At 38.7% G+C, this 26928-nt stretch overlaps 1 protein-coding gene across 1 annotated transcript in view; it reads right to left on the bottom strand.

The window, feature by feature from the left end:
* RASA1 (RAS p21 protein activator 1) overlaps positions 1 to 25876 on the bottom strand; it is a 51164-nt gene extending 25288 nt beyond the window's left edge. Inside the window, exons 1-8 of the mRNA XM_032676904.1 lie at positions 25497 to 25876; positions 10736 to 10885; positions 8234 to 8369; positions 7407 to 7477; positions 4512 to 4629; positions 3618 to 3649; positions 1399 to 1451; positions 559 to 709 (exon numbers count right to left, since the gene is read on the bottom strand). Of these exons, the coding sequence (XP_032532795.1) occupies positions 559 to 709; positions 1399 to 1451; positions 3618 to 3649; positions 4512 to 4629; positions 7407 to 7477; positions 8234 to 8369; positions 10736 to 10885; positions 25497 to 25876 (1091 nt within the window). The remainder of the gene's footprint in view (positions 1 to 558; positions 710 to 1398; positions 1452 to 3617; positions 3650 to 4511; positions 4630 to 7406; positions 7478 to 8233; positions 8370 to 10735; positions 10886 to 25496) is intronic.
* Between the last annotated feature and the right edge of the window lie 1052 nt (positions 25877 to 26928).

Raw genomic sequence — 26928 nt, 5'->3', positions numbered from 1 at the left:
TATATTTTTGCACCAACGGCAGAACAAGTACATCTCAAATTTGCTCTCTGAACTGATCTGTATTTCTGTTCCAGGTATAACACACATATTAAAATGCAATTTTATAACTTTTTCTAACAATGAAGATGTTTTTCCCCTTTCTTGTGAATACCCATTTCTATCATTTGAAAACTCTACTGATTGTCTCAGATAAAATTAACATTTCTATTATCCCTTTTCAAATAGCCAAGAACACACTGAGTAGTTTCCAAGCTACTTCCAACAGAGCATTCTCCTAATTACAGATCCACAGTCTATGGATCCACATGACCCTTACAATCTACAATTTACAGTGTGAATAAACCGGTCTGCAGAAGGACTAATACTTCAAGAGAAAAAAGGTACACTGGGGCTCTTTAAGCTTAAGAACTTGCTCAGTTACAGGCAACTACTAAGGAAGTTAGGGAAAATAGTTTCTATAAAGAAAACCATAGTCTTAAAAGCATAGCAGTAATTATAAACAGAATCAAGTTATAAAAGTATAAAATACAAACAATTCCTTTTGCCATCAAAACTTACCTATTATAGTATCTGCCTCCCATCATAAACTGATTGTTTGATGTTGGACATATTTTAAAACGCTGAATATTTTCACTGGTCCGAAAATAAAGTGAATAATCCCCAGGGGTATTATCTGAAGGCCTCACAAGAAAACTGCACACCTGACCAACTGAAAAGATATCATAACAGTGTTAATTTTCTTAAGTGTTCTCTATAAACCCCTATTAAATCCATTTCCACCTAAATTAGGAAGAATTGCACACTTGAAGAAATACAAAGCCTGTAAGGTAAATTCCAGCAGTGATCTCGAACTAGGTGAACTAGGACTAAGCCACCAAAATTAATGAAAAATGGTTTAGTTGTAGCTCACATCATCTTTTCCACGTCTTTAAAAAAGCACTAAAAAGGTTTGATAATGTTTTCAAAAAATAAGAATTTCTGTTCCAATATTTAAAGTAAGCTATTAAACAATATGGCTGAAAAATACTGATGTTTTCATTTAAAGAAATATTTGCTTTCAGAAAGTGCAAAGAATGTTTATAATATATTTTCTTTTAGGTATATAAAAGCCTAGTCTCCACAGCATTTTGAAGAAGACATCAAAAAGTGAAATAATTGATTACACATTTATTTATTTAAAAATTATTTAAATAAAAAATTATTACATTAACAGTACTAATAGCCACAACAGTTTTCCTCCAGTGTAGTTTTCTACTGAAGTAACAACCACAGGGATTTGAGACTCTTAAGATACTTACATATGTTCTGACATAAAAGCAAGTTTTGCCACACTCTAATATTAAAAGGATCCCTTTTGTGCCATTTTACTATCACTATTTCAATCAGAAATACATGTACCTGTCATCAGCAAATTGTAAGCCTCTTGTTTGGAGATCTTCCCGTGGAACCATCTTAACAAAGATGAAGAGAAAAATCAGAAAGCAAGACTACCAGCCCTCTGTTTTGGTAGTGGTGACATTCAAGGCTCTAGTACCTATGAATTAATCTTTATTTAAACAGACCTAATATATATATCTGAGACAATGAATATGCTACTTAATGATTCTGTTCCACCAATAGCATGAAAAAAGTAACATTAACAGGTATATAAATAATTTCAATAAAAATATCCAATACTTGGAGCTGATGTCCAAATCCAACTCTGTTCAGAGATTAAAATGAATTGTCTAAAGAGTAGACAATTTGATAGGCATTATTTGAAGTCAGTATTATACAGCAGTTTACTTGAATCATGAAATCCAAAGCTCAAACAAGGAAGTTAAAACATTGCAGAGAAAACCACAAACTCAAATTTGCCAGAGCTGTGGAAACAAAACCTAGCTTTGTTAGATTAATGAATACAAACTGCTTTGATCACACACCTTGTACCTTCCCAGAGTTCTGTGTCAGAGAAGTATTCCATAAAAGTTCAGCAGCCTCTGCCTAGTCTTAGCCTGATACTTAGCACTATTCAGTTCCTACAACTGCTACATGCTGCAGTTTAATATTCTGTACTCAAATGAAAGCTAAAAATATGGCTTCTTTATGTATCACAAAAGAGCCCAATTTCTAACTTTCTTCCTATACTACCTTTAGAGGGTATGCTCAAGGCAATCTCCTCTGTATTTCTCTGAAAGGTAAACAAATGTTGAAAGTATAAAAAGTATAAAAGTTCCAAATATCTGCTACCAGCTACTTTGCAAAAAAGTAAACAAAAAATTCCACATTTGAAGGGCTCCATACTGCCAAATTGATTAGCAGAACTCAGTACACAACAAACATACCAGCGAAATGCCTTCTTCAGCCACCAGCCTCTTGGAGACTGAAAAGTGGGCAACAGTGAAAAAGCAGCAAGTGCAAACTGACAAATGAGGACATCAGATTAAATAACCAAGCCACTAGTAATTTTTTATTTGCAACTCATCTTCACTTTGTAGTACCTTAGAATCCTTTGGGTTGGAAGAGACCTTTAAGTTCATCAAGTCCAACCATTAACCCTGCACTGCGAAGTCCATCACTAAATCACGTCTAGAAATCCCACGTCTACACACATTTTAAATCCCTCCAGGAATGATGATTCCACCACTGTCCTGGGCAGTGTATTCCCAGGTTTGACAACCCTTTCAGTGAAGACATTTTTTCCCTGATACCCAATTTAATTTTCTCCTGGTGTAATCTGAGGCTGTTTCTTCTGTCCTATCACTTGTTAGGAGCAGAGACACTCTGCCACTCCTCATCACAGTTGTGCTCCAGACCCTTGTCCTGTTCTGTTGCCCTTCTCTGGACTTGCTCTAACACCTCAGTGTCTTTCTTGCCATGAGTGGCCAAGAACTGAACACAGGATTTGAGATGTAGCCTCATCAGGGCCCAGTACAGAGAGATAATCATTGCCTTGGTCCTGCTGGCCACACTACTGCTGATCCAAGCCAGGATGCCATTGGCCTTCTTGGCCACCTGGGCACACGCTGGCTTATGTTCAGCCACTGTCAACCAGCACCCCCATGTCTTTTTCCCATATGCAGCTTTCCAGACACCCTTCTTCCAGACTGTATTGCTGCCTGTTGGTGTTGTGATCCAAGGACAGAAATGATCTCTCGACCTTGTGGAATCTCCTACCACTGGCCATGACCCATCAATCCAGACTGTCCAGATCCCCCTGCAGAACCCTCCCATCCTCCAGCAGATCAACTCTACCACCCACGAGGCTAACAGACACTTTTCTAACACTCTAGTATTTCTAGTATTTTAGTATTTCTAGTACTTTGCTCTCTCTCCAGTATTTAGAGTACTCTACAGCAACTCTGTTCAAGAAATACTCCATTGCGCATATTTTGGTTGAAAGTGATTATACATGGACTCATCCAAGAATTCAACACTGCAATATCCATTAGCAGCAGGTACGCCTATCACAGGACCCTTTCATGTTAATTATCCATGCATCTTCAGCAGATAATACATAAAAATGTCTTGAAATGAAAAAACAAATCTCTTTGGTAAAAAAAAAAAGCTTGGAAATCTCATAGTTGAAGTTTACAAACAGTTATGATTGCTTTTAATAACAAAACAAAAATCCTTACATTTTGCCTTCATGAGGATCTTCTTCTCTTCCCTGTGAAAGAATTAACATATTAAGTGCATGACGACAGTACAGCTCAATTCAAAAAATAAATGTCATAAGACCTTCTGTAGAAAATATACAAAACACTTAGAAGTCTGAGGCATTTTTGAACTAAAGGGCTTACTACAATTCTGTGAAAAGTTTCCCTCTTCATTCATTAAGTAGAAATTCAGCCAAAATATGTTCTTTCGGAGGATTGTTTCTCTAACGTTTCAAGTCCTTTTTTAGAGGTGGTAACCTTCTAAAATCTCAGCTTTCCTAAGCCTAAATTAGCCACTGACCTATCAGTCTACAGATCAAGTCTAGTACTGCCACTTCAATTTAGTTATTCACATCCTGACACAGGTCTCAGAGAAGCATCTCAGGTAACTCTGCTATTAGCAAAACACATGTACTGTACAGGAAAATATTATAAAAAGTATATTTTTTTTTCCTCTCGTCAATAAATTTTTAAGCCAAATATCACCCTTGTATGAAGAGAAAGACCTACCACGATGCAAAATTACATTTTGTGGAGTTTGACATTTCATGGCAACGGTAAGAAAGAAATGCAACTGAAATGAGTAGCAGATTCTTCATCAGGACAGTCAATTTTAGGGAAGTGCTTAGCAAATTTACAGTACCATTTGTTTCTACTTGTATTTGGACAACACATGAATAGGCATTTTTGATACTGAATTAGGCTTAAAGGTTTGTTGCAGTATTCTAGAGCTACTAGATCAAATTATTTGGTTTAGAAAAGTACATAATTAGAAAACAAGCAACTAAATGTCCCTAGTTTTTGTTCATTCAAATATTATTTTACAAAAAGCATCTCATTCATTTAAGAAATTTGAATACAAAAATTACTTACCACTTCTTCTACCAGGTCTTCTACAATAAGACCTTGTTCATCTGTCCGAAGGTTTGTAACCCACATCCAGCCATCTTCCAATTCATTATGGACAATAAACATGTCTCCTTTAAGGAAACTGAAGAGGGTTACAGCAAGATTTAAGTCAGAGATACAATTGTAATATAAAGTTTAATAAACACAGTGAATTCTTGAGTATAATTTCCACAAAATATTTGGGAAAACCTATTTGTGAAAAATGCATGAATTCATACCCCAAGCGTATCATGCATATTTTTCCTCACAGTTAAGAGGCTGCTATATACAAGTTTTTGTATTTTTTATTTATGTTTGGTATCTAATATATACTTCAGTGCTATCAACTTCAAAGTGTGCTGAGGATATATAGAAGAAAAATAACACCACAACAATATTAAAAGACAGTAACATTGTTCTTTTATCAAGAGAGATCAAATACTAAACACAATTAAAATAACCCTCAGTAGTCTATAAGAAAATAATATTCCTTTCATTGAAAAATAATCTTGCATAATAGAAGCTGTGGAATATCTGTTCTTTCTGTTCTTACATATGAAGACAAATGATACAAAGAGAGTGTAGAACAGCTACCAGAGAAGCTGCACAATTCACTTCATGAAATGCATAGGAAGCATTAACATATAGAATCACAAAATCAACTAGACTAGAAAAAACCTGAGATCATCAAGTCCAACCTATGATTGAACACCATCTTGTCAATTAGACTATGGCACTAAGTGCTATATCCAGTCTTTTCTCAAACACCTTCAGGGATGGTGACTCCACCAGCTCCCTGGGCAGTCCATTCCAATGTCTAATCACCCTCTCTGTGAAGAAATTCCTTCTAATGTCCAACCTAAAGCTCCCCTGGCACAGCTTAAAACTAGGTCCTCTCATCTTGTCACTAGCTGCCTGGGAGAGTAGCCTGACTCTCATCTGGCTACAACCTCCTTTCAGGGAGTTGTAGAGAGAGATGAGGTCTCCCCTGAGCCTCCTCCAGGCTGAACAACCCCAGCTCCCTCAGCCTCTCCTCATAGGACTTGTGCTTGAGTCCCTTCACCAGCCTTGTTGCTCTTCTCTGGACCTGCTCCAGCACCTCAATATCCTTCCTGAACTGAGGGGCCTAGAACTGGACACAGTACTCAACGTGGCCTCACCAGCACTGAGTACACTGTTCCTGATACAAGCTAGGATGCCACTGGCCTTCTTGGCCACCTGGGCACACTGCTGGCTCATGATGCTTCCCCCTGCCAGTAGCACTGCATGGTGGTGTTGTGCTCAAACTGTAGGACCCAGCATCTAGTCTACGGGAGTTTCATTTCTGGAAGGTTAGTGTAGGTTACTCCTTAAGTGTTACCCCAAACTCAGGTCATATGAAAACTTTTCCATGCAGCACTGATTTTTCAATCAAGTTTCATGACACATTAGGGTACAGGAAAAGGAATAAAGGATCAAAGCTCATTAATTACTATTTCAGTCAAAAATTACATAGTAAATGTCTATGGCATTTCTCTTATTTGAAACAGGCTAACAGAAAAGGCATTAACTTCAACAATAGCACACAGCAGGAATTAAAGAACAAAAAGCAACAAACCGCTATTGAAAACAAAGAATAAATTCAGCTGCTTTTGAACCTTAACAGAAGACAGACAACAAGAACACATTCCATCAGCTGTACTGTTATTACATAGAACACAGGTTGAAACTAACTCAGTAATACTTCAAACTTGCTAAATATTAACTATGATATTAAAATTCTAAGTCAAGATTCTCTGAAATGCGTAATGTCTTAATGAGCATATTAATTCAATCTAGAACAAAATGAGAACTTTGGTCCCAGCTACGCCATGTAAACTCAAAACCCAAACAGAAACTTTGCATTTCAGCTCTATCCTAAAAGAGGAAGAAAAGGTTTAATTTTCTACAATTTTTGTTATAATAGTAAAGTAATAAAATGCTTTTTCCTCTTAAGTTGGTAGGTGCAATAAGGCACTTAATGGACTCAGTCTCTCTTATTCTCACACATAATAGGAAGCCTTATTTGCCATATGCCATTGGAAAGGTCCTTCCTTGTCTTATCACCTTCTTAAAAAGCATAATCACAAAACCAAATATCCTCATATCATCTTTTAAAGGGTCACATAGGACTGGACTGCGACCCTTGGGATACATTTCCTTTCCAAAGAGGATATAAAGCTCTCATACCTTTCGCTACATTTTAGGCTGATAGTCCCAAAGCCAAGCCAATTCCCAATTCTGGTGTATTACGTCTACTTAAGAAACCAGAACTACTCCTTAATAAGATTAGAAATCACTACAAATCTCTTTCAAATACTCCTTCTTTTCTACCTGAAAAAAAAATCCATTTAAAGAAAGCAGTACCAATTCTAAGTAACCAGAAAATGTTCTTCTACTGAAAGGTCCTTTTTTCCTTTTCTTAAATTTATCAGTAGTCAAGGTTCACTTTCTAGTGGTTTGAATTGTTTGCTTTGAACTATTTATCTACTAACAGTTCTGTGGCAGTTCAGGAAAAAAGCCTAGCTCACTTCTTTCACATACTCGCGTAAGGCATTTCCGCACAGAATTCTTTCACACAAACTTACTTTTTTGGTAAAAATCTAGGGCTTTTAAAAACTATAACATTACTAATTTTATTTCTATAAACTTAATGTACCTTCCCTTACAACTAATACAAGCAAATACTGAGAATAAAAAGTCTTACTGTTATTTCCAAAGAAAGAACAGAGAGGCATAATCTAACTGTGTTAAGTTTAAAGATGCAGCTGGGCAGTATTTGCCTATGAACATCTACTTAAATCCTCAGTATTCGTAAGTACTCTTGAGAATTTTGCAGCTACTGCTATTATTCAAACATACCTTATTTCATCAGTTTCTGGCACTTTGGTGTAAGGTAGAATTGCTCGAACTCTCCTTCTGTCCTCCACAGGCTACAATGTAAGAGGAGAGATCAAAGATAATACTCTTCTCTATAGTGTAGAATCCTTCTCCCCAGCATTATGCTATTCTGAGGCAAAGGACTGGTAACATCACTTGTATCTCCCCTGCCAGTTTTGAACTTTCAAAGCTCAAAACCACTGAGAAGCTGGAAATGCATAATTCATACACTTAGCTAAGAGAGTTCTCATTTTAAACTTTTTTTTCACTTAGACTGGAAGAAATGTCCAGAAGTTTAACATTTAGAAACACTGTTATTTAGGTTTTGAGTTTTGTTGTGTGGGATATTATGCAATGTTTTGTTTCATTTTAATTACTTATATTGTTTAAAGGATGGGCATGTGAAAGAAACCTTGGTTATCTCCAGACCGCATATCTTGAAACCATCGCCTGATACCACAGAGCAGTGAAGGTTACATTACAACAGCGCTCTTTATTAGCCAAGATCTGCACACTTTCTTGTTTATTTCTGCCTACTTAAAATCCTGTTACTACATTTGGAGATAACTGCAACACCTCTAGCTTCCTTCTTATATATTTTCAATAAATAGTGGAGGTTTTTTAAATCACTACTTTGTATCACTAAAAATGCATTTTTATATTCCCTATAGTTCCACACATGCCTTTGCAGAACTACAGGAAACTTTCTAAAGTGGTTTTCCCAAAGATAACTATGAATGGTGATTGAAGTTAAGAACGTTTAGGTTAAGTTACAATTCAGAATTTTGCTATAAAATGTTACTACTTGCCTCTGGAGGTGCTACTGGAAATAGCAGCTTTTCCCCTTTCAGTAAACAGGACACGTGACTGTAATAACCGATCAAGTCTGAGAGTGAAGCAAAACGACGTCCACCAATGTAATAATCCCCGCACATGGCAATAATCCTGTTAATTAAAAAAAAAGAAGTTTGACACTAGAAAAATTTTTGCTACCATTTTTTTAAGGAAAACGAGATTAGGATCATGTTTGATTCTTAAAACAGTGCCTATATGCAGCAAAATGCAGTATTAAAGGATCTCTATAAACATTTAATTAAACCTTAGCTAATAAATATTTAATAAAAAATTACAGATATATATTGCATAATACACCAGTCTTCTATCTAAAGAAAGTGCTGATTTACAGAAAAGACAGTACATTTGTCAGAACTAACTGAAACTAAAAGGAGAAAAATGTGTTGAGTGTCTTGGAAAACTGAAGCAATGCACTGGTAGACACAATAGTATTATTATTTATATCATACAGGACATACACCTTTTATGATCACAGACAAATTTAATGAAGTAGCAAAGTATTTTAACAAAAAATTACTGCATTTGATTATACAATACAGAAAACTAACACCTTCAAAAATTAGTCCCTTCGTTACAGTTAGCTTAGCATCCATATTAATCGTTAAGAAATTACTTCGAAATAATCAAAGTATGTACTTTATACTCAAATTAAAAATTTGATAACTAATGGAAAAAATCTTATACAACCATTTCAGTAATTTAACTTCCTACAGAACTGTTTATTATTATGTAAGGCTGGTGATTTTTCTTAAAGCAGAGATTCTTTAATGCGTAGTTCAAACTAAATTATTTCTCCCAAACAGCAACGTAAAATGTACATAGAGACGAATCTTCAGAGATTAAATCTAAAGTTTATAAGCATATAGCACTGCAAGGGGAGTCAGAAAACAATGCAACTCTAAGGACACGGGCTAGGTGTTTTAGCAGATTTTCTCTAAGACTCCTTGGCAAATTATTCAATAGGGATTAGGTTCTAAATGAAATTTAGTGGTTTGGATTATTATTTCCTCAAGCTTAAATGAAACCTTTCTTCAGAACATTGAGTTAGCAAATACAGAAAGACTTCTGTAATCATCAAAAACTCTGAAGGAAAAGATTAAAAATAAATATATTCTCTCAAAGTATATTTTATCACTGACTCACCAAAAACATGCTGCATATATGACTGTATACAACTTTCAAGGGACACCAAAAGAACTGAAAGAAAGATTCCTTAAGGATTGAAAATATTTTTCTTAGGGAATTGGAAATCATTTGATTATTTTCTACCCAAGATGCACCCACTTTTACGGGGTGCATAAACCAACAGCCAATTGCCTGACACTGACTTCAAAAGGAGAAGCTCTTAAAAATAATCCAAGACTCCAAAACAGCACTAGAGGGCAAGTATGGTCAGAGTTTCCTTTTCTACTACTGCTACACAGGAAGCAGTTCCCATATGTGTATCAGTACAGCTGAGAAGCTGAAATTGAGAGCTCAGATGGCAAGATGCAAACATGAGGTACTATCTGTGTGTCACATTGTCTGCAATTAGTAGAATTATGCCTTCATGGCTATACTACATCAGGACCTCTGAATCACACTTCATCATACAGTAGATGCAACCAAAACTTCCCTACATTTGCAAGCCATGCACATAGTGGCTCATAAGACGGTATTCTGGATAATTCCCAACTTCTTACGAAGTATTTGCTTCCGACTTGTTTGTTAGGACCAAGACAACTGACAAATACTTCTTTTACTGCTGAAGAAATGCATTTGCCTTCCTATTTTGTAAAGAGGAACATTACACTGCAGCACTCCACTTGCTGACTAACCTTCAAGCTGTTTTAAGAATACACCTCATTTATACCAAGGAATAAACAAACTTACTAATGCACACTTGTTTGACAATGGTAAAGTAATCCAAGCTACCACTCTGGATAAAGAGCTACTTGTATTACAAACAACTAATTCTAACACATGCTGAAAGCTGTTTCCAGCAAACGTTTTTATTATTAAATACCTCTTTGTTTCTTCTTTTTCTTCCTTTTTTTTTCCTGGTTTTTTTTTTTTTCCATTTTTTTCCCTCCAAATTAAGGAAGTAAACAGATGTGCTAGCACTTTAACTATGCCATGTGCGCTACAATGACTACTATGGAACAGACTCAAAACAATCTCCTTGACTGACTAACGAAGCCTGTATGTTGCTTAAAGTCCATTCAAAACCACTTTAAACTAGCTTCTGTATACAGATATTTTCAGTTTCCTGACACTTTTGTTCTTTATTTTATAAAGTAATTTTAAGCATCATATTTTAAAACAATTAAATACAAGTAAAAAGCTGTACGACATAAGCATAAAGAGTAAAAAATACTGAATTATAATACAATGATAGTTTTCTGCTTGCACCCTACTGAGTTCTGAAACAAAAATAAATGGATCACAGTATTCAAAATAAAACATTTAATTCTCACCTAAAATGATTGACATTTGTTTTACTAAGGAATGAAAGCACAAATGAACCTGGTCTCCGATCACTCTCTCGAATAAGGTAACTTCCAGGTTTTCCCGCTTGTCGAAGACGTTCTTCTGCAATTGTTCGGTCAAGTTTTCCATGATACCACCTGAAAAAGAGTAACAATGGGTGTCCTTAGAAGGTAAGCGTTTTGTTTATTCTCACACAACAGACCTATGGAACTAACAAAAGATTTCAGTCAAAAGTGATGTAACTTCAAAGCTTTGTTTCGAAGTTATTACATTGCTACAAGTTTAACCTCCAAGTTTACCTATTTCTAATAAACAATACTTTTAACACAGCAAAGTTTTTCAGATAACCTGCTTCTCCCAAGGAACCACCCTAAGAGGTGGAGGGTCTATATGTATCCTCAGTTTTTTTCTCTTCCCTAATTTGCTTATTTTAAACAGGAACAGAGGTAAGTGATCTGACTTGGAAGACTCCTGCATTTTAAGCCTACACAGGCTTTAGTTCAGGCTGGATATTTCAAAAGCACAAACTGAGAAGTGCATGGTATCAGCCTGCTTATAAGCTGACAGAGATACTGCTGCAGCAAAGCCTGTGAATGGGACAGCAGTCACCAGACCACCATCCAGCCCCAAAGCCATCTTTCCCAATCACGATGTGTACCCTATCAACTGAAAATGAGTGCTGATGCATAGCAAATCACAGACTGCAAAGTACAACAAGGGAATACTTCAATCTACTGTTACCATTCAAGCATTCAATCACCTTACCTCAGTTTATTTACAAGCCTTTGTGAGAACCCTCGTTCTATCCAAAATGATCAAATATTACTTCCTTAAAAAAAAAAAAAAAAAAAAAAAAAAAGGCAGCAATGGAGAGTACTTTTCAAATAGGGCCAACCATTGCTCTCACCACCTTCACAAAGCCACAGCATGTTCCAGAGTTATATACTGTAATAATTCATTAGCTCCACCAACTAACTCTGCTTAATTCAAACTTTAATTTTTACATTCAAGAAAACATCACCTTCCAAACAGCCACTGTTTTAGACAATTTAAATACTTCACTATTTCAGATAATGTGCCTTTTAGTTCTAACACTTCACAAGAGTCTTGCAAGAGTCACAAAAATGCAATTTGGAAGAGATATGTAAATGACCTTTTGAACTAATATATAAAAGAATACCAAATACGTCACAGATTGCAGTTCCAAAAAAAATTAATAGCTAAACTGTTGATAAAATCTGACCAGATGCAATTTTTTTCTACAAAATGGAATCCAAAGCTTTGAGAGCTTTTGTCAAAATTAAAATCAGATAGACTAAACTAGTAAAAATCATTTTACCAGTAGAAGCAGAACCAGCACAGATACTGTTTACCCTGGCAAAGCCATGTGCTTGCTAATACAGGTCTCATTTGCCTCTCTTCCTCATCCTGATCAAAACAAGTTCAACCAGAAAGAGCACTGTTGTGTATGTGCAACACACAGCACTTAAGACCGCTGCAGGTCAAGTTACATTACCGAGATCCTGTGCCATCCCATTCCAGGGCACAGCAGCCTTGTGAACAGAAACCTGTCATTCAAAGATGGTCCACAAAAAAGTGGATCATACTTCCCCTCCCAGAAGAGTCCTTTAGGAAATGAAACAAAATCAAGACTGTCAATTTTGAAGTACCTAGGATAAAATACTCTGCTTGTCAGTGTGCACAGCATAGGTGAAACTCGAGTGAGTTTGTTCCCAGCACATGTCACCACTGGGCTCTGCTTTCCTGGATAGCCTGACTTTCATGAAGTATGAAACTGCCCAGAGATCCAAGAAGCTTTCCTGATCAAGAAATTCAAGGAAACCAACATTCCATAAAGTCTATTTTAAACTAACAATAGGTTTACTGAGCTTTTATTTGTTCCTATTTATCACCCACATGAGAAAAATAATCTTAATTCTTTTGAGAAACATATGTATTACAGTGCCAAACTAAAAAAAAAAAAAAAAAAGGCACAGTTTCAAAATGAGGAAGGTGGAAGTCTTAGTAAGAACAGAAATTACCAATAAAAAATTTACTGAGAAAAAAAAAGGCAGGATCATATGCAAACAAAACAAACAACTTTTCTGTAAGGGACAGGGATTTCTAACAATGACAGCACAAACTTGGGTGCTCCAATTTTCAGTCCAGAAGCTTTGAACAAGGAGAACACCCTCCTTGCTGGTGACAGCAATATATATACATTGGTATAGCCCACATATGGGAGGTCACTTTCTCTAACACTGAACAGGCACTCTGTCCCATTCAACCATCTTATATCAACCCTACCAGAAAACATTTATTACCTGGTAAAGCAAGGTTAAAAATTACTTGCTGTCCCATTTAAGGAAAAGTTTGTTTTCTGAAATAAAAATATCGAGTTAACTTCTGAGTGCAACTAAAATCAGTGTCACTGAGTTGGTATTTGAAATATTAACTTCTGATGGAAAAAACACCGTATTTTACAGCTCACTATGCATTAGTGTAATGCACGAATTAGTCTATATAGCACTACTCACAGAGATAAATATTAACCCTAAATTTAATATAAACTGCAGCAAAGCAGTCAGTGTTGAGCAATGATAACAGAGAACAGTTCAAGTGACATCATCCTCAGGAAGCCTCTGTAGATAGCACACATCTGTAAAGAACAGGATACACACTCAAGTGCAAGTATGTATGATACCATTAGAGTATGCAAAATGCTTGTCAAGAAATAACTACATTTTTCCAGAGAGCAGAATTTTATCACTAGACAAAACCAGTTTATTCAAGCAATATACAACCTAAGAGTGTTGAAAGACTTCATAGTCAGAAGTGCACGTCTTATAATTCATCTACTTATCGCCTGTTTTCAGTGTTATAGAAAGATGCACTCTGCAACTATGCTATCAAAGTTCTTGAAGGTAATGATGCAAGCAGTAAAGACTGTTTTACAAAACTGAAGTATTTAATTTGATTTAAGGATATTAAGTGCTCAGCTAAGGAGTTACATTATATATTTTCTTAATACTTCTGTTAAACTGCTGTTGGGGTTTTTTTGCTTTGAAATATATCCATAGATCAATTTTTCTGTGAATACTGATGAATGTACCGAGCACTGATGGAAAATATTAAGAACACTTATGCGGTATTGTCAGATCCATTCAACAGTCAGTGCCAAAGAAAGTACAACAGAAATGAGTAAATTAAAGAACCTGCCATATTCGTAATTTCATCAGACTGCAACTATTTCAATAGACTGCAAACACTATGAAGGATATGACCACACTACCATAACTTCTGAAATGAAATGAAGTCTCAGATTCTTTGGTTTCAGCCTTCAAACAAGTATATTAGTGAGCTTGAACCCATTATTTCTGCAAAAATACACCAAAAGAAACCACCTCTCCCTCTGAGTTTTGTAAGTCAAGACCAACAAATTCAGTATTTTTCAACCAAAACAGCTTCAAGTTTAACGTTTTCACAGTCAGAAGCAATGTTTAACCATATAGGTTCTTAACAGATGCAAAAGGAAGTGCTATGTACAGTGCACTATAAGTCTCACGAAAGGAATTACGATTTGGATTGGAAGGTATCACTTAAAAAACTTGCCTTACTCTTCAAACACGAAGTTGCCACATGGCTATGACTTATCAAATGCCTGCACTCAAAACAATAATTTGCTACCACTTAGATGTATATCCTCCCTCACTGCAAAAGACAAGATCCCTATAATTTCCAGTTGCCTCTGCTTGCTTGCCTAGTCCTATCTAGGAACACTTGTGTACTTCTAACATTAACTTTGCAACTTCTTACATGCTGACAATCCACTATTTTCAGTGTGTTTTGAGCAAACAATTCAATGACATTCTGAATCACAGCTAGTGCTCTAACAATACAGTTGCTTTTACAACAAGGACTGAAAGAGAAAACATAAGTAGCCTTGTAAGACAGTGTTATGAAATGATTCAACTATAAAATGTCCTACCAACTACAAATCACAATTCTGGTGGTTGTTTCTCTGACCACCTGTTTAACTACCTGCTTTAATAAACTTGTATAATTGTTTTTTATTTTGCTTCTAAGAGAATACTAATAATAGGCTTCCATGTTTCACAAACCAGTCAAAAACTGTGCATGAAAATACTTCCATCTGCCAGTTTAAATCAAAAGCAGCATGTTCAAAACCCCAATCCTATATATCAGGATCTTAATGACAGCAAGCAGACAGAACGCAGAAACAATAATATCACAAACAGCTTATGCATCAACCCGAGAAATACAGAGCTGTGGAAGAGAATGGTCCCTACACTACAGTCACAGCTACATCCAGTGGTTGACAACCATATGCCAAATCATAAACCTCATGGAATGAGCTGCACTGCAGTCAGAGCTGTTACCTTTGGTCTGCATGCAAACAAGAGATCCTTAAATTTTCGTATGCTCCAAGGAAGATGCTGGGTACCACACACCCAGCCACACCAGTCCCATCAGGCCCAGCCAGCACTCTCTGCTGTGAGCACGACTGCAGCTACACTGCATCCCTTTAGCAAGCCCACAGTACAGCAACAGGGCTTCTGGCCCCAACATGGACACAAGGCCCATGCAAGGCACAGGCTCCTCACAAAGAGGTAGCAGATGGTGAATTTACCATGTAGAAGGAGTCAGTTGCTATTGTGCGTGGAAGCATGTCACATTGTACAAGCAAGTCCTTTTATTTACATATTGCCTTTTTACATGTGGGAAACACAAGTATGAAGCTTTGCTGTTTCACTAAAGAATTCTGCTCTTACAGTACACTGCAATTTTTACTTGGGAACACAGTAGGTTAGTGATGAGACAATAAAAGATAAATTGCAGAAGGGAAGAAAAAGTGAATTTCAGCATTTTAGTACAAATACAGATGTTGATAACAGCTGCAGACCTCTCTATTTCCATCTAGAAAAAGCTATGGTGCACAGAAAAAAAAGTCATTAAATGTCATATCCTCTTCACTCACAGCTCTTCTCAGTCATAACTTGCTGCTTCCAGAAAACCCATTAAAAACAACAGAGAACTTGAAGGAGTCACAGTCAGAGCCCCCCTTTTAGCAATTCAGACACTGCCTTAGCGTCTTTCACACATTACAGATTTTTGTTACCACCTCCTGAGACTATGAGCTCTGTTCCAATTAGAAGCAAAATAGCAAAGATTACCTAGAACTGGTGAAAATCCTCAATTTCAAAAGGTTCACGGAAGTCTCAAGTACAATTTCATGAAGACAAAGGAGAAAATTACACAACAAAACATCTTGAATGTCTTCTTATTCTGTTAACATCAACCATTCTCCCCTCAAGCCTTCCATCTGAAGATTCAATGCTCCTATTCACTGTTCAAGTTTCATTTCAGTCTTACAGCTTCTCTCAGCCTAAAACGCATTTTTAGCTTTACCATTTGTATCCAGACTCTGCCTTTCAGCACTTTATCCTCCATCTCCATCAGATTTGTAAGGCTGATTACTGCCTTTATGCACATAATTTGTAGAGCTTAAACTAAATATCAGTCAGACTTTACTAAATTCACCTCCTCTTCCTGTCTTGTTAGTTACTATTCAGTAGTTACCAATTTTTGACCAAGTCTTTGCAGCTCTCCACATCACAAAAAACTTGCTACCAGAAAAAGATCTGCAAATATGCTAAAATGGATGCACCTCTAAGATAAAGGAGCTCTGCGATGAACAAAACAGATCAACCAAAAACTTCAGTATGTCTTAACGAAGTGACTACACAAAGATGAAAGAGCAAGATAAGCATACAGTAGAAGAATACATTTAAATAACTTCACAAAGGGCAGAAAGGCTCTAAAAGTTTCAATTGCTGTAGCAAACAATGCTATAACTTTAAGAGACAGAGATGTGACAACAGCATAATATCCAGCACTGAAAAGACTATCTCATTTTTTGCAAGAGCCACCAATGAGAAAGTGAAATACAGCTAAACCTGATGAAAAATAGCTCTTGAAACAGCTTGCATTTTTCCTACTGAAGGATCAGATTAGGAAATGAGTTCTCGAATTCATTAAAGGTTTTAGCTAGAAACTTCCCATTTTTACATGCTATGTTAACTGGGCCCTGAGGTCAAAAATGCACCTTTTTCTGTTTGAACTGGGAGTAACTACTACAGAAATAATGTTGATACTACTACACAAATAAGCAGATACTTTTTTACAATAATTAAGGAAATTCTAAGATGTTGTTCAACTTGTCAGCCATTACCCTCATTAAATCTACCAGAGGCTCCTTCACCTTTTTCTCCTCCTTCCACCTCACTCTCACTAACAAAGCACAGGTTTTGGTTTTGTGTTTCACTCTCACCCCCTCCTGCAAACTGGATTGCTTCTCTAGAGAGATGTGTCACGCCCGCAGATAGATAACCGCTTCTATAATGAGAAAACTCTGACAGTTATATACTAGAAATCAAAGAGGGGTGCAATGCCTGAACTGCATTGCCCAAAACTTCCCACATGCACTAGGAACAACAGTGGGGGAATATAACCTAGAGAGTACAACCCATACACAACAAATCTAATGGCATGACATAAAATTGTGTATACAACTAAGAAGAGGAAAAAAAACCTGTTTCTAGATTTGAATAATTGAGATGATTACTACAGAGGTTTGGTAGTATTTTGCTTCTAGAGGAATAAAGACACTTCTCTACCACCCCTTTTAATTATGCAAGTATCCAAGCTTGAATCTTGTAACATCTCTGGTGCTAACTCTAAGACGGCAATATTGAGAAGAAATTGATTGATTTATGGTTACTCTTAAATTTTACATATAAAAAATGATGCAATTTATCTATAACATAACCACAGAAAACCTAATCAGCCATAGACAGAATATCTTATTGTGCATGTGCCATACATGGTTGAATATTTACATACATACGTATGCATAATTTTATGGAAAGCAAGAGGTGGGCTAAAAATAGTAACAATAAAGAAGGAGAACAAAATTTCATAGAAACATCTTACACAAATCTACACATAATTACCATATGATTCCTGAATTGATCATTAAAGGTTGGTTAAATCTAGATGGTGATCATCCCACTCCATCCAGCTGTGAGGCTGCCACTGGAGGATTGTGTCCAGTTCTGCTCCACACAAGTCAAGAAAGATGTGAACAGACTGGAGAGGGTCCAAAGGAGGGCCCAAAAAGATGAACAAAGGGCTGGAAAACCTGCCCTGTGACAAAAGAATGAGCTTGGCCCCTTCTCTCTGAACAAGAGAAGGCTCAGGGGCATCCCATCACAGTGTTCCAGTAGTTAAAGTTATTTATTTAAACTCCCTCAGGAGGAAGAAAAACCTCACTGGAGGTTTTCAAGATGTGACTGGACAGGATGACAAATAATCTCAGCTATACTCCCTTTCCCACAAAAGGTTGAGACACAGGATTTTCCAAGGTTCCTCCTAATCTGGGCCATTTTTTGGTTCTATGGTTCTATATATTCCAACCCTGATGAAACTTTATACTCACAAAAAAACCCAAACAATTACTACTTGAGGATGAACAACTATTGCTATTTCAGTTTGGCAAAAAACCAAAACACTAACAAAAACAACTGATTTGGTGTGAAGGTGGCCTGAGAAGTGGCTGAAAATACCGAAATTTGAACATCAAAATGAATTTTTTAGGGTCTGATCAACATAAGAATCAGACTGCTAACTTACCATAATACCCACTGGATACACTAAGTGTCCTGAAGACCTCAATACTCCATTCCTAAAATACAACTGGAGCTTTAAAGTTAATCTAGCAACATTTGTTTGTATACATTAATTTCTACATGCTAGCCAATTGTAATCAAAACACACCTTAGAAGGAAATGGTAGGTAACTGAAACAAGTTAATCAATATTTAAATAGCACTGTTAGGTAGCTTAGAAAGACCCTTTTTTAAAGGCAAATTCTTGAGCTTTTACAGCAGAAATTAAGACATATGCCTATATAGAAAGTAATTAAATACTCTTTTTGCCAACCTAAATATTCCTTGTACTTTCATTACAAATCTTCCCTCTTAGCTACTGTCCTGACTTTATTCTTGACTACTTCAAGGAACGATTTTCATCAAATAAGTCTGTAACATGGATCCTCAACTACAAACAGTATTTTTATACATCTAGATAGAATCACCACAGGTAACCACTGGGGATCCTCCAGTTCAACCCTGCCCCCCCACACCCTGTACAGGTAGGATCAGCTACATCCAGTTGCTCAGGGACATGTTCCATTGGATTATGAACATCTTCCAACTACAGAGACTCCATGACAACTCTCAGCAATTTCTATCACTGTTTGACAACCTCCACCATTAAAAAAAAAATAATAATTCTTTTGTATTTAGATAGAAATTCAAGTTTTTTAATTTGTCTCCATTGCCTCTTGACCTGTCACAGCAACCACTGAGGTTAGTCTGGCTCTCTCATCTCATCCCATCCCATAAGATCTTTATACTCATGTTTAAGACCCACTCAAGACTCCTCCAGAACAGTCCCAGCTCTCTTGGCCTCTCTTAATCTGACAGATGATTCAGTCCCTTCATCACCTTGATGGCCCTGCACTGGACTGTTTCCAGTAGGTCCATGTCTCTCTTGTACTGATAAGCCCAGCACCAGACACAGCAAACCAGATGTGTCTCACCATTACGGAGGGAAAGGATCATCCCCCTCAAGCTGCTGACAATGCTCCTCCTAGTGCAGCCCAAGACAACGTCAGCCTTCTTCGCCAGGCAGGCACACTGGTGGCTCTGCTCAGGTCCTGATGCCCACATCCTTCTCTGCAGAGCTGCTTTCCAAATGCTCTGCCCCACCAGGTGCTTGGAGTTACTACTCCCCAGTGCCAGAGCTTTGCAGTTCCTTTGTTTAACTTCACAAGAACCCTTGCAGCCCAATTCTCCAGCCTGTCCACATCATTCTGGATGTCAGCACACCCATCTGGTGCAGCTGCTATTCCTCTCTGTTTTGCATTGTCTGTGAACTTGCTAAGGGTGCACACACTCTGTCCCAGCATCCAGTTCATTAATCAAAATGTTATATAGTACTGGTCCCTGGATGCACCCTGGGGAATACCACCAGTGACTTGCCTCCACCTGGACTTTGTGCTGCTAATCACCACTCTCTGTTCCCAGGCATTCAACAAGTTTTCAGTGAGATGCCTGTCCTTTTACCTAACCTGTACACTGTGGGCTTGTCTGGAGGCTATGGAAGAAGGTGTTAAAAGCCTTACTGAAGTTAAGCTAAATTCTTTCCCTTTCTCCCAAGCCAATAACCTCATCACAGAAGGCTCTTAGGTTGGTTAAGCACAATTTTCCCCTAACAAATCCTCTCAGCACAACCCAAAATTTATACACAGACTCAAGTAATAACAGAAACTTTCTTCTGCTCTATCACTACCCAGAGTGATAAAGCAGGTATTTTACCTAAAACAAAAACTGTTAAAGACTACCTTCAGTCTTTATATAGTATACAAAATTATATAGAGCTGGTCAAGTATCTACACCTTGTCAAGCATTGATAACATTTTACTTGTACTGACTGTACTCTGGAGGGACACTGAGGAATCCATACTGCAATACTACAGTGCAGCACTAAGATCATGTTAAATCAAGATCTCTTCTCCTCTCTCCTATTGTGTCTACCAGCAAGACAAATATCAAGACTTTTTTTTTTGGTTTTGTTAAGGTAGAAAGATAGCTATGTAAGAAAATGGAGTCCTATGCTGAAGAGACCCACTCCCCCACTGTAAAATTTGTGTTCCTCCTTCTTCCACAGCCATAAAACATTTAGAAAAAAAAAGATCAAGAAATACAGCATGATATTATGCTTCTCAATAGGGCAGGCCAATTGATGAAGTGTGGAAGTCCCACATTGATATTCTGGGAATCACTCTATGACACCAAATAAAACATAAATAAAGAGCAGGTCAAGAGACTCTCCTCACTGTTTAAACAAAATAACATCATCTGATGTTAACTAGACATACAGACTACTGAAAAATCCTCCTCAAACTTTTTCTGGCTTCAAATGCTGTCCCTCTTCCGGTTTTCTTTATCTGAAGCTTTCATTTACCTATGTAACCAACACGCTCGGTTTACTTACAGCTTCACTTCCTGTATGGGGTTAGGTACGATGCTGCCCCACTGTGTTTAACCACTCAGTGAAGATCACACTTCTAATACCACACATTCAGCCAGAACTAAAAACAGATTTATATTCAGGTCTGTTCTGTAAGTAGCCCCAACAGTACATTTATCCACCAACTTGAGAAAAATAAGGTGTTTCCCTGCCATAGAGAACAGGAATTAATAGAGAAACTCATTACCTAAAAAGGAAAACATCCACTGCTAACTACATTAAGTGCTAAAAAGAGAAGAAACCTTGTACGCCAAAATCAATTTATATCACATTTCATTTTTTTTTTTAATACAGTACCTAACTGAACATGCCAACATTATTTCCCCTCAGTTTCCAGTGCAACAGATTCATTCATCAGTCTGTAAAAGGGTCTTTCACCATTATTCGGAACAAAATTTCTTTCTGTGATCTTCTGAAACAAACAAATGGTGCAGAACTCTGGACCTGACACTTCCAACACTCATGTGAAGATACTAGAACGTCACTCTATTTTCAGGTGGAAAAATGTTCTACTTTCATGCAATCCATGCTTATTTATATTTCTCTACCCACCTCTATCTTCAGCTCTTTTTCTCATTATGTTGCCTCAACAGGCACCAAGAGTGATTGTAAGAGTACATCTGCTTTGGGCAAGATTTGTTTTAACCAGGAGTTATTTTGACAGCCTATTTTATTTTATGTGATTGACCACTTTCACAGTTCAATTGATTTCCATTTCAAACTGATAATCACTGCTTAAAAACATCACATGGAAATGCCATTTTTCCTAGAATACTGGAACTGTTCCTAGCATCTTAATGCTACACTAGGATCTAAATCAACATTGTCAACTAAGATTTTAAATCAAATATATAAATAACTGAACCAGCGTTCATTCACTAAATCTGAAGGCATTTCCTTACACTAGTTCAGCCTGTCACTGAGCTTTGCAAATGGGATAGAAGGCAGGGGACCTAAACAAGCACAAAGCTGCTCATTTTATTTCCTAGCATCCTATGCCTCCCACCTAGCATTAAGCTGCAACATAAACACACCACTGCTGTGCTCCAGAAAAATATGAAAACACACACACAGTGAATAGACAGTTAAGTCAGTTTCTCTCCAGATTAAAGATTTTAAAAAAAAAAAAAAAAAAAAAATCAACCCTACTGGGAGATTTTGAGTTCACACATAAAGAGGATGCGTTACATGCTAACATATGTAACACATTCTCCCACTGCTCCAAAATTAAAGAAAATGCTAACACTAACATGTTCCTTAGGTACATGAAAAAGACAAGAGGAAATTAAGCACATTAGGTGCTTGCTAGCAAAGATGGACATATCCTGACCTCCCACAACAAACTATATTTACAGCATCCTGATGGGAAGTGCAGAACTTGCATCTGCTTTGCTTCCCATCTCTTCACGTTACTTATTGTGAAAGATAGAATGTCAACTTTACAGTACTTAAAATCTTTTTCATGTTTAAAAAAGCATTTGTCTATAACATCTTTATGGCCTAGAACTTGGAGACTGGGAACTCATATTTTGTTTTGTGTTTAGGCATTTTTGTTTGCTTTGGGTTTTCTTTTAAATTGTAAAACCAGCTAGGAGAAGAAGAAGTGATAAAGCTGTGTCTAAGTTTGTGAAGAATGCTTTAATTTTTTTTATTTAAACTTAAAAGTCTAATCTAAGATTGTATGAACCTGAAAAAAACAGCAGCAACATTTACTAGATAGTTCTCCCTGCAGTCAGTAACCAATCATTCAGCAAATCCTGAAACATGATGCACATCTATGGGAAGGAAAAGAAGCCTAGTGAGTCCTCACAGTTACAAAAGAATTAACACCTTTTCATTCCTATAGAGGAGAACAGTAATTTTGTATCACACAGAGCAAGGCCAGGAGTGAAGAGCACTCTTAATTTTCTGATGTACCCATAACATAATATAAGCAACTAAGACAAAACCACGTGACAGAATCATGGAATTATCCATCAAGCCACCCTGCATTCCTCCTATAAAACTGAATGAATTAGGAGGAAGTGGGAAAGGGTGGAGCTGGCAGTCATATTTAAACAAATGGAACAGCAGTTTGCAATCACATTCAACTGGAGAAATTGAACACAAGTTTAAATTTCAAGATCAATTTCCATTCTTAAAGACTTACATTGGAGCTTTCCTTGTATGCAATGATGGATAATATTGATCTGTGGCTTTGGTAATAAATCAAGAGTTCAACTCCACAGAAGCAGATGGTATAACTACACAGAAATGGCACTTCCAAAATAAAAAAGCAGGACTGAAAGGACAGTATTTACTATTGACATATGCCAGTTGTATGACTTAACTGAGAACGGTAAAAACTGACACTGCATAGAATAAATAAGAGACGAATGAAAGGGAAAAAAGCTTCTAAATAACCAGCCAATTTAATTTTTTTATGGAAAAGTCACACATCAAGGATAAAAACTATAAAGGAGAAGGCTAAATATTTGGAGGCACAAACTTCTGAATCAATTTTTAAGTGTATTTTACTTCTTGTCTGTTTCTGTACTGAAGAATCTTCAAGAGAAAAACATTTAGAGCTACAGAGCTAAGCCCTGGGGCTCTATAAACATCAATGCCCCCTTAAATAAGGTAAGTAGCCTTCTGAGCCAAGACAAAAACCAGGGCTGCAGTGTTCCCCTAGTCTGTCCTTCTTGTTAGAAACCTGACATCCTCTTTTGTGAAAGTTAAACCATCATGCTTGCATATGACTTATAAGACAATAATCTAACTGAAAAACCCATTCAAAATTGTCAGTGTGGTAACAATTATTTAGCATCAAACAAGTGACTGCTCATAAATAATTACCCTGCTTTCCTTGCTTTTTGGCTTTTTCCTCAGTCTGCTGAGGAACTTAGCCAGGTCTGACAAAAGCAGTCTGAACTTTCAGAGAGAAAACCAGAAAAGCAGAATCCTGTACTTCACCAGCTTGGTACACAAGACTGAAAAGCATTTGCTTTTTACATGCTTTTATTTCCCACATTTCTGCCAAATCTGCCTAGTCCTATTTCTAGCTCACTAAGGAATTCTAAAAGTTTAAGACTATTCAAAGACTGTCTTCACAAAGCAAGGCCTTAATATTTACTAACTTCCACAAGTCCAGGAATTAAAAGAATAACGGACTGCCAGAAAGCCTATCAAGGTTAGAGAGATTAATTAAAAAAAAAAATACTACAGTGTTACAGTTTATGTTCTACATACAAAGACACTAGCTCCTGAAATCGTGAAAGTATGTGACAATGCAGAAGATAAGTCTGACACTGGAGTTATGAGAGAACTTAAGAAAGACCCCAAAATTCAGATGGGTTTTTAAATTAACTTTCTGACCTATATATATATATATATATATAAAAAAAGATAACTGTATCTTAACTCCCTACATTATCCAATATACTTGCCATAGCTTCAGGAACAAAATATTTAGACACTGATGAAAGAATGGAAGCCTTTGAAGCAATTTCATTCTGGGGAGAATATGGTAAGAATATCGGAGAAAATAGTTATTTTTCGTTCTGATACAAGCCCTACAAGTACTTTGTGTAAACCTGCAGATTTTCTATAGTGAAACCCAAAGACTGCTTTTAGAGTACTTACTAATTACGTGGACTCTACATAACATTATCTGATCTTATATTTCACGCAATATAAACAAAGAAATAGTCTGCCTCTAGTACAAGATCCCTTCTATCACCAGAACTGCAGGAATCCTGATTAAGCTAATGTATGGATAAATACAATAAAACCTAACTATAGGTTTACAATTTATTCCAATTGGCTCCTCTCGCCAAACATCATCTAATTGCAAACAACTTTATTTTAAATTAGTTGAGCAGCAAGACAGTTAGACACCATTTATAAAAATATCCCCTGTCAACACTTTAAAATACGGAACTGAATTTAATCCATTTTAAATCCACTGTCCCAGACTGCTTGAACTGTTAAAAAGACCAAACATGCGCATTACTTTGGCTGTGTGCGTATATGAAATGGGAAAGAAAAGCGTTACTTTTTTGAGTAGAAGGCAATGCAATACAACATGATTACATGATATATTAAGTATTCTATGCCATGTTTAGCTTTTCTTCCTTTTATTAAAAAAAATGAAGTTTATGGCTCTAGGGAGAAGGCGCTACCAGAGATTGGAAAAGTTTCCCCGATAGGTAGTTTAATCCACAACCGGAATAACTCACTCTTCCTGGCAGCCTGCACTATCGCAATGAAAACTTGCAAAAAACTAACTCGAGCGCCCTTTTTCCTAGGAGCTGATCCCAATCACCACTGGAACATCAACCCTCGGTGAAGGGGAAGGAATCCGACCTCTCCTGCCGCCGTTCACCCCCCGGGTTGCGGACAGCGGGTGTCCCTCGCCCGGGATGGGGCTCCCCGGGCAGTGTCCCGGTGCACCAGCCTTCCTGCTGAAGCGGAACCGAGAGAGGGAGGGAGGGAAGGCGAAGGGGGTGGGACACAGAACTTCTGCGGGACTTCCAGTCGTTTGACACACTTTCCCCGGCGCGGCCCCCGCTCCCCAGGCCCGGCGGGTACTCACTGATTGGTGGGGGGCGCGTTGAGCGGGATGGCCACCTCCTCCTCCTCGTACTCCGGCCCGTCCAGCGAGTCCCCTTCGTCCACTGTCCCCAGCCCCCCGGCCAAGGGGGGCGGCGGCGGCGGCAGTGGGGGGAAGCCGGTGGTGCCGGGATCGGCGGCCGTAGGGGCAGGCCCCGCGCCCAGCTCCAGCAGCCCCAGCACGGAGCACAAAGCCGGCCCGCCCGGGGGGCCGCCGCCGGCCGGGAACGGGCCCTGCGGCCCCGGCGCCTTGCCCCGGCACACAGCGAGGCACTGCCCCGGCTCCCCGGGCGCCGCGGCCACCGCCGTCCCGGCCGAAGCACCAGAGCCGCCTTCCTCCCCCGCGGCCTCGGCCGCCATCATGGTGAGCCTCGCCCCCCGCGCCGGCCGCCGCACGCCGGGGAGGAGGCGACAAAGGGGCCTCGGCCCCCCGCCCCCGCCCCGCGCCCCGCCCCGGCGGGGAGCGGAGCCGGGACGCGGCCGAAACCTCCCGGCGGAGTCGGGCCGGGAACAATGCCCGGCTGGGCGGGGGCTGGGCCGCTCCGAGCGCCCCGCGCGGTGCCTCGGCCCGCGCCCGCCCCGGGGAAGCGCCGCCCGCGCGCCCCGGAGCTGCGCGCCTGCGCGGCCCCTCCGCGCCTGCGCGCGGGCTGCGGTCCCGGCGAGGCCGTGAGGGAGCGGGAGCTGGTGCGGAGGGAGCCGCGGGGCCGTCCGGTAACAAAGAGAGCCACTCGCCGCTGAGGGGCGGGAACGCACGGGGCTGTGGAGAGATTCACCAGCGCAGCGGCTGCCTGCGTGTGGGGGCCAAGCTGCTCGGGCTCTTAAAAAGGATCGCAGAATAATCAAGACTGGAAGAGACCTTTGAGATCATCACGCCCGACGTCAGCCCAGCACTGCTAGTGCAACCCCTAAACCACTGAACCACGTCACCCACCGCCAGATCCAGACTCCTCCTGAACACCTCCAGGACTCCAGTCCAGTGACTCCACCTGGGCAACCTATTCCAATGCCTGACCTCACTAACAGAAAAAAATTAATATTTAATCTTAATAATCTTAATCTACCTTGTTTCGTCTTGAGGCCATTTCCTCTGGTCCCCTCACTGCAGGCACGGCAGGAGAGACCGGCCCCACCTCACCACAGCCTCCGTTCAGGTGTTGATATGACAAGAGGGAACGGCCTCTGCTTGCACCAGGGGAGGATCAGGCAGGCTGTTAGGAGAAATTTCATCATTGAAAGCATGGTCAAGCACTGGAACAGGTTGCCCAGGGTAATGATGGAGTCACCATCCCTAGAAGTGTTCAAAAACCGTATCAGTGTGGTGCCCGGGGACATCTTTTAGTACTGGACCTGTCAGTGTTAGGTTAATGGTTGGACTCCCATGGTCTTGGTGGTACTCTCCACCTTAATTGATTCTA

The sequence above is a fragment of the Chiroxiphia lanceolata genome, chromosome Z (genome assembly GCF_009829145.1).
Source record: "Chiroxiphia lanceolata isolate bChiLan1 chromosome Z, bChiLan1.pri, whole genome shotgun sequence".
NCBI classification, from domain to species: Eukaryota; Metazoa; Chordata; class Aves; order Passeriformes; family Pipridae; genus Chiroxiphia; species Chiroxiphia lanceolata.
This window is presented reverse-complemented; position numbering and strand designations above follow the sequence as displayed.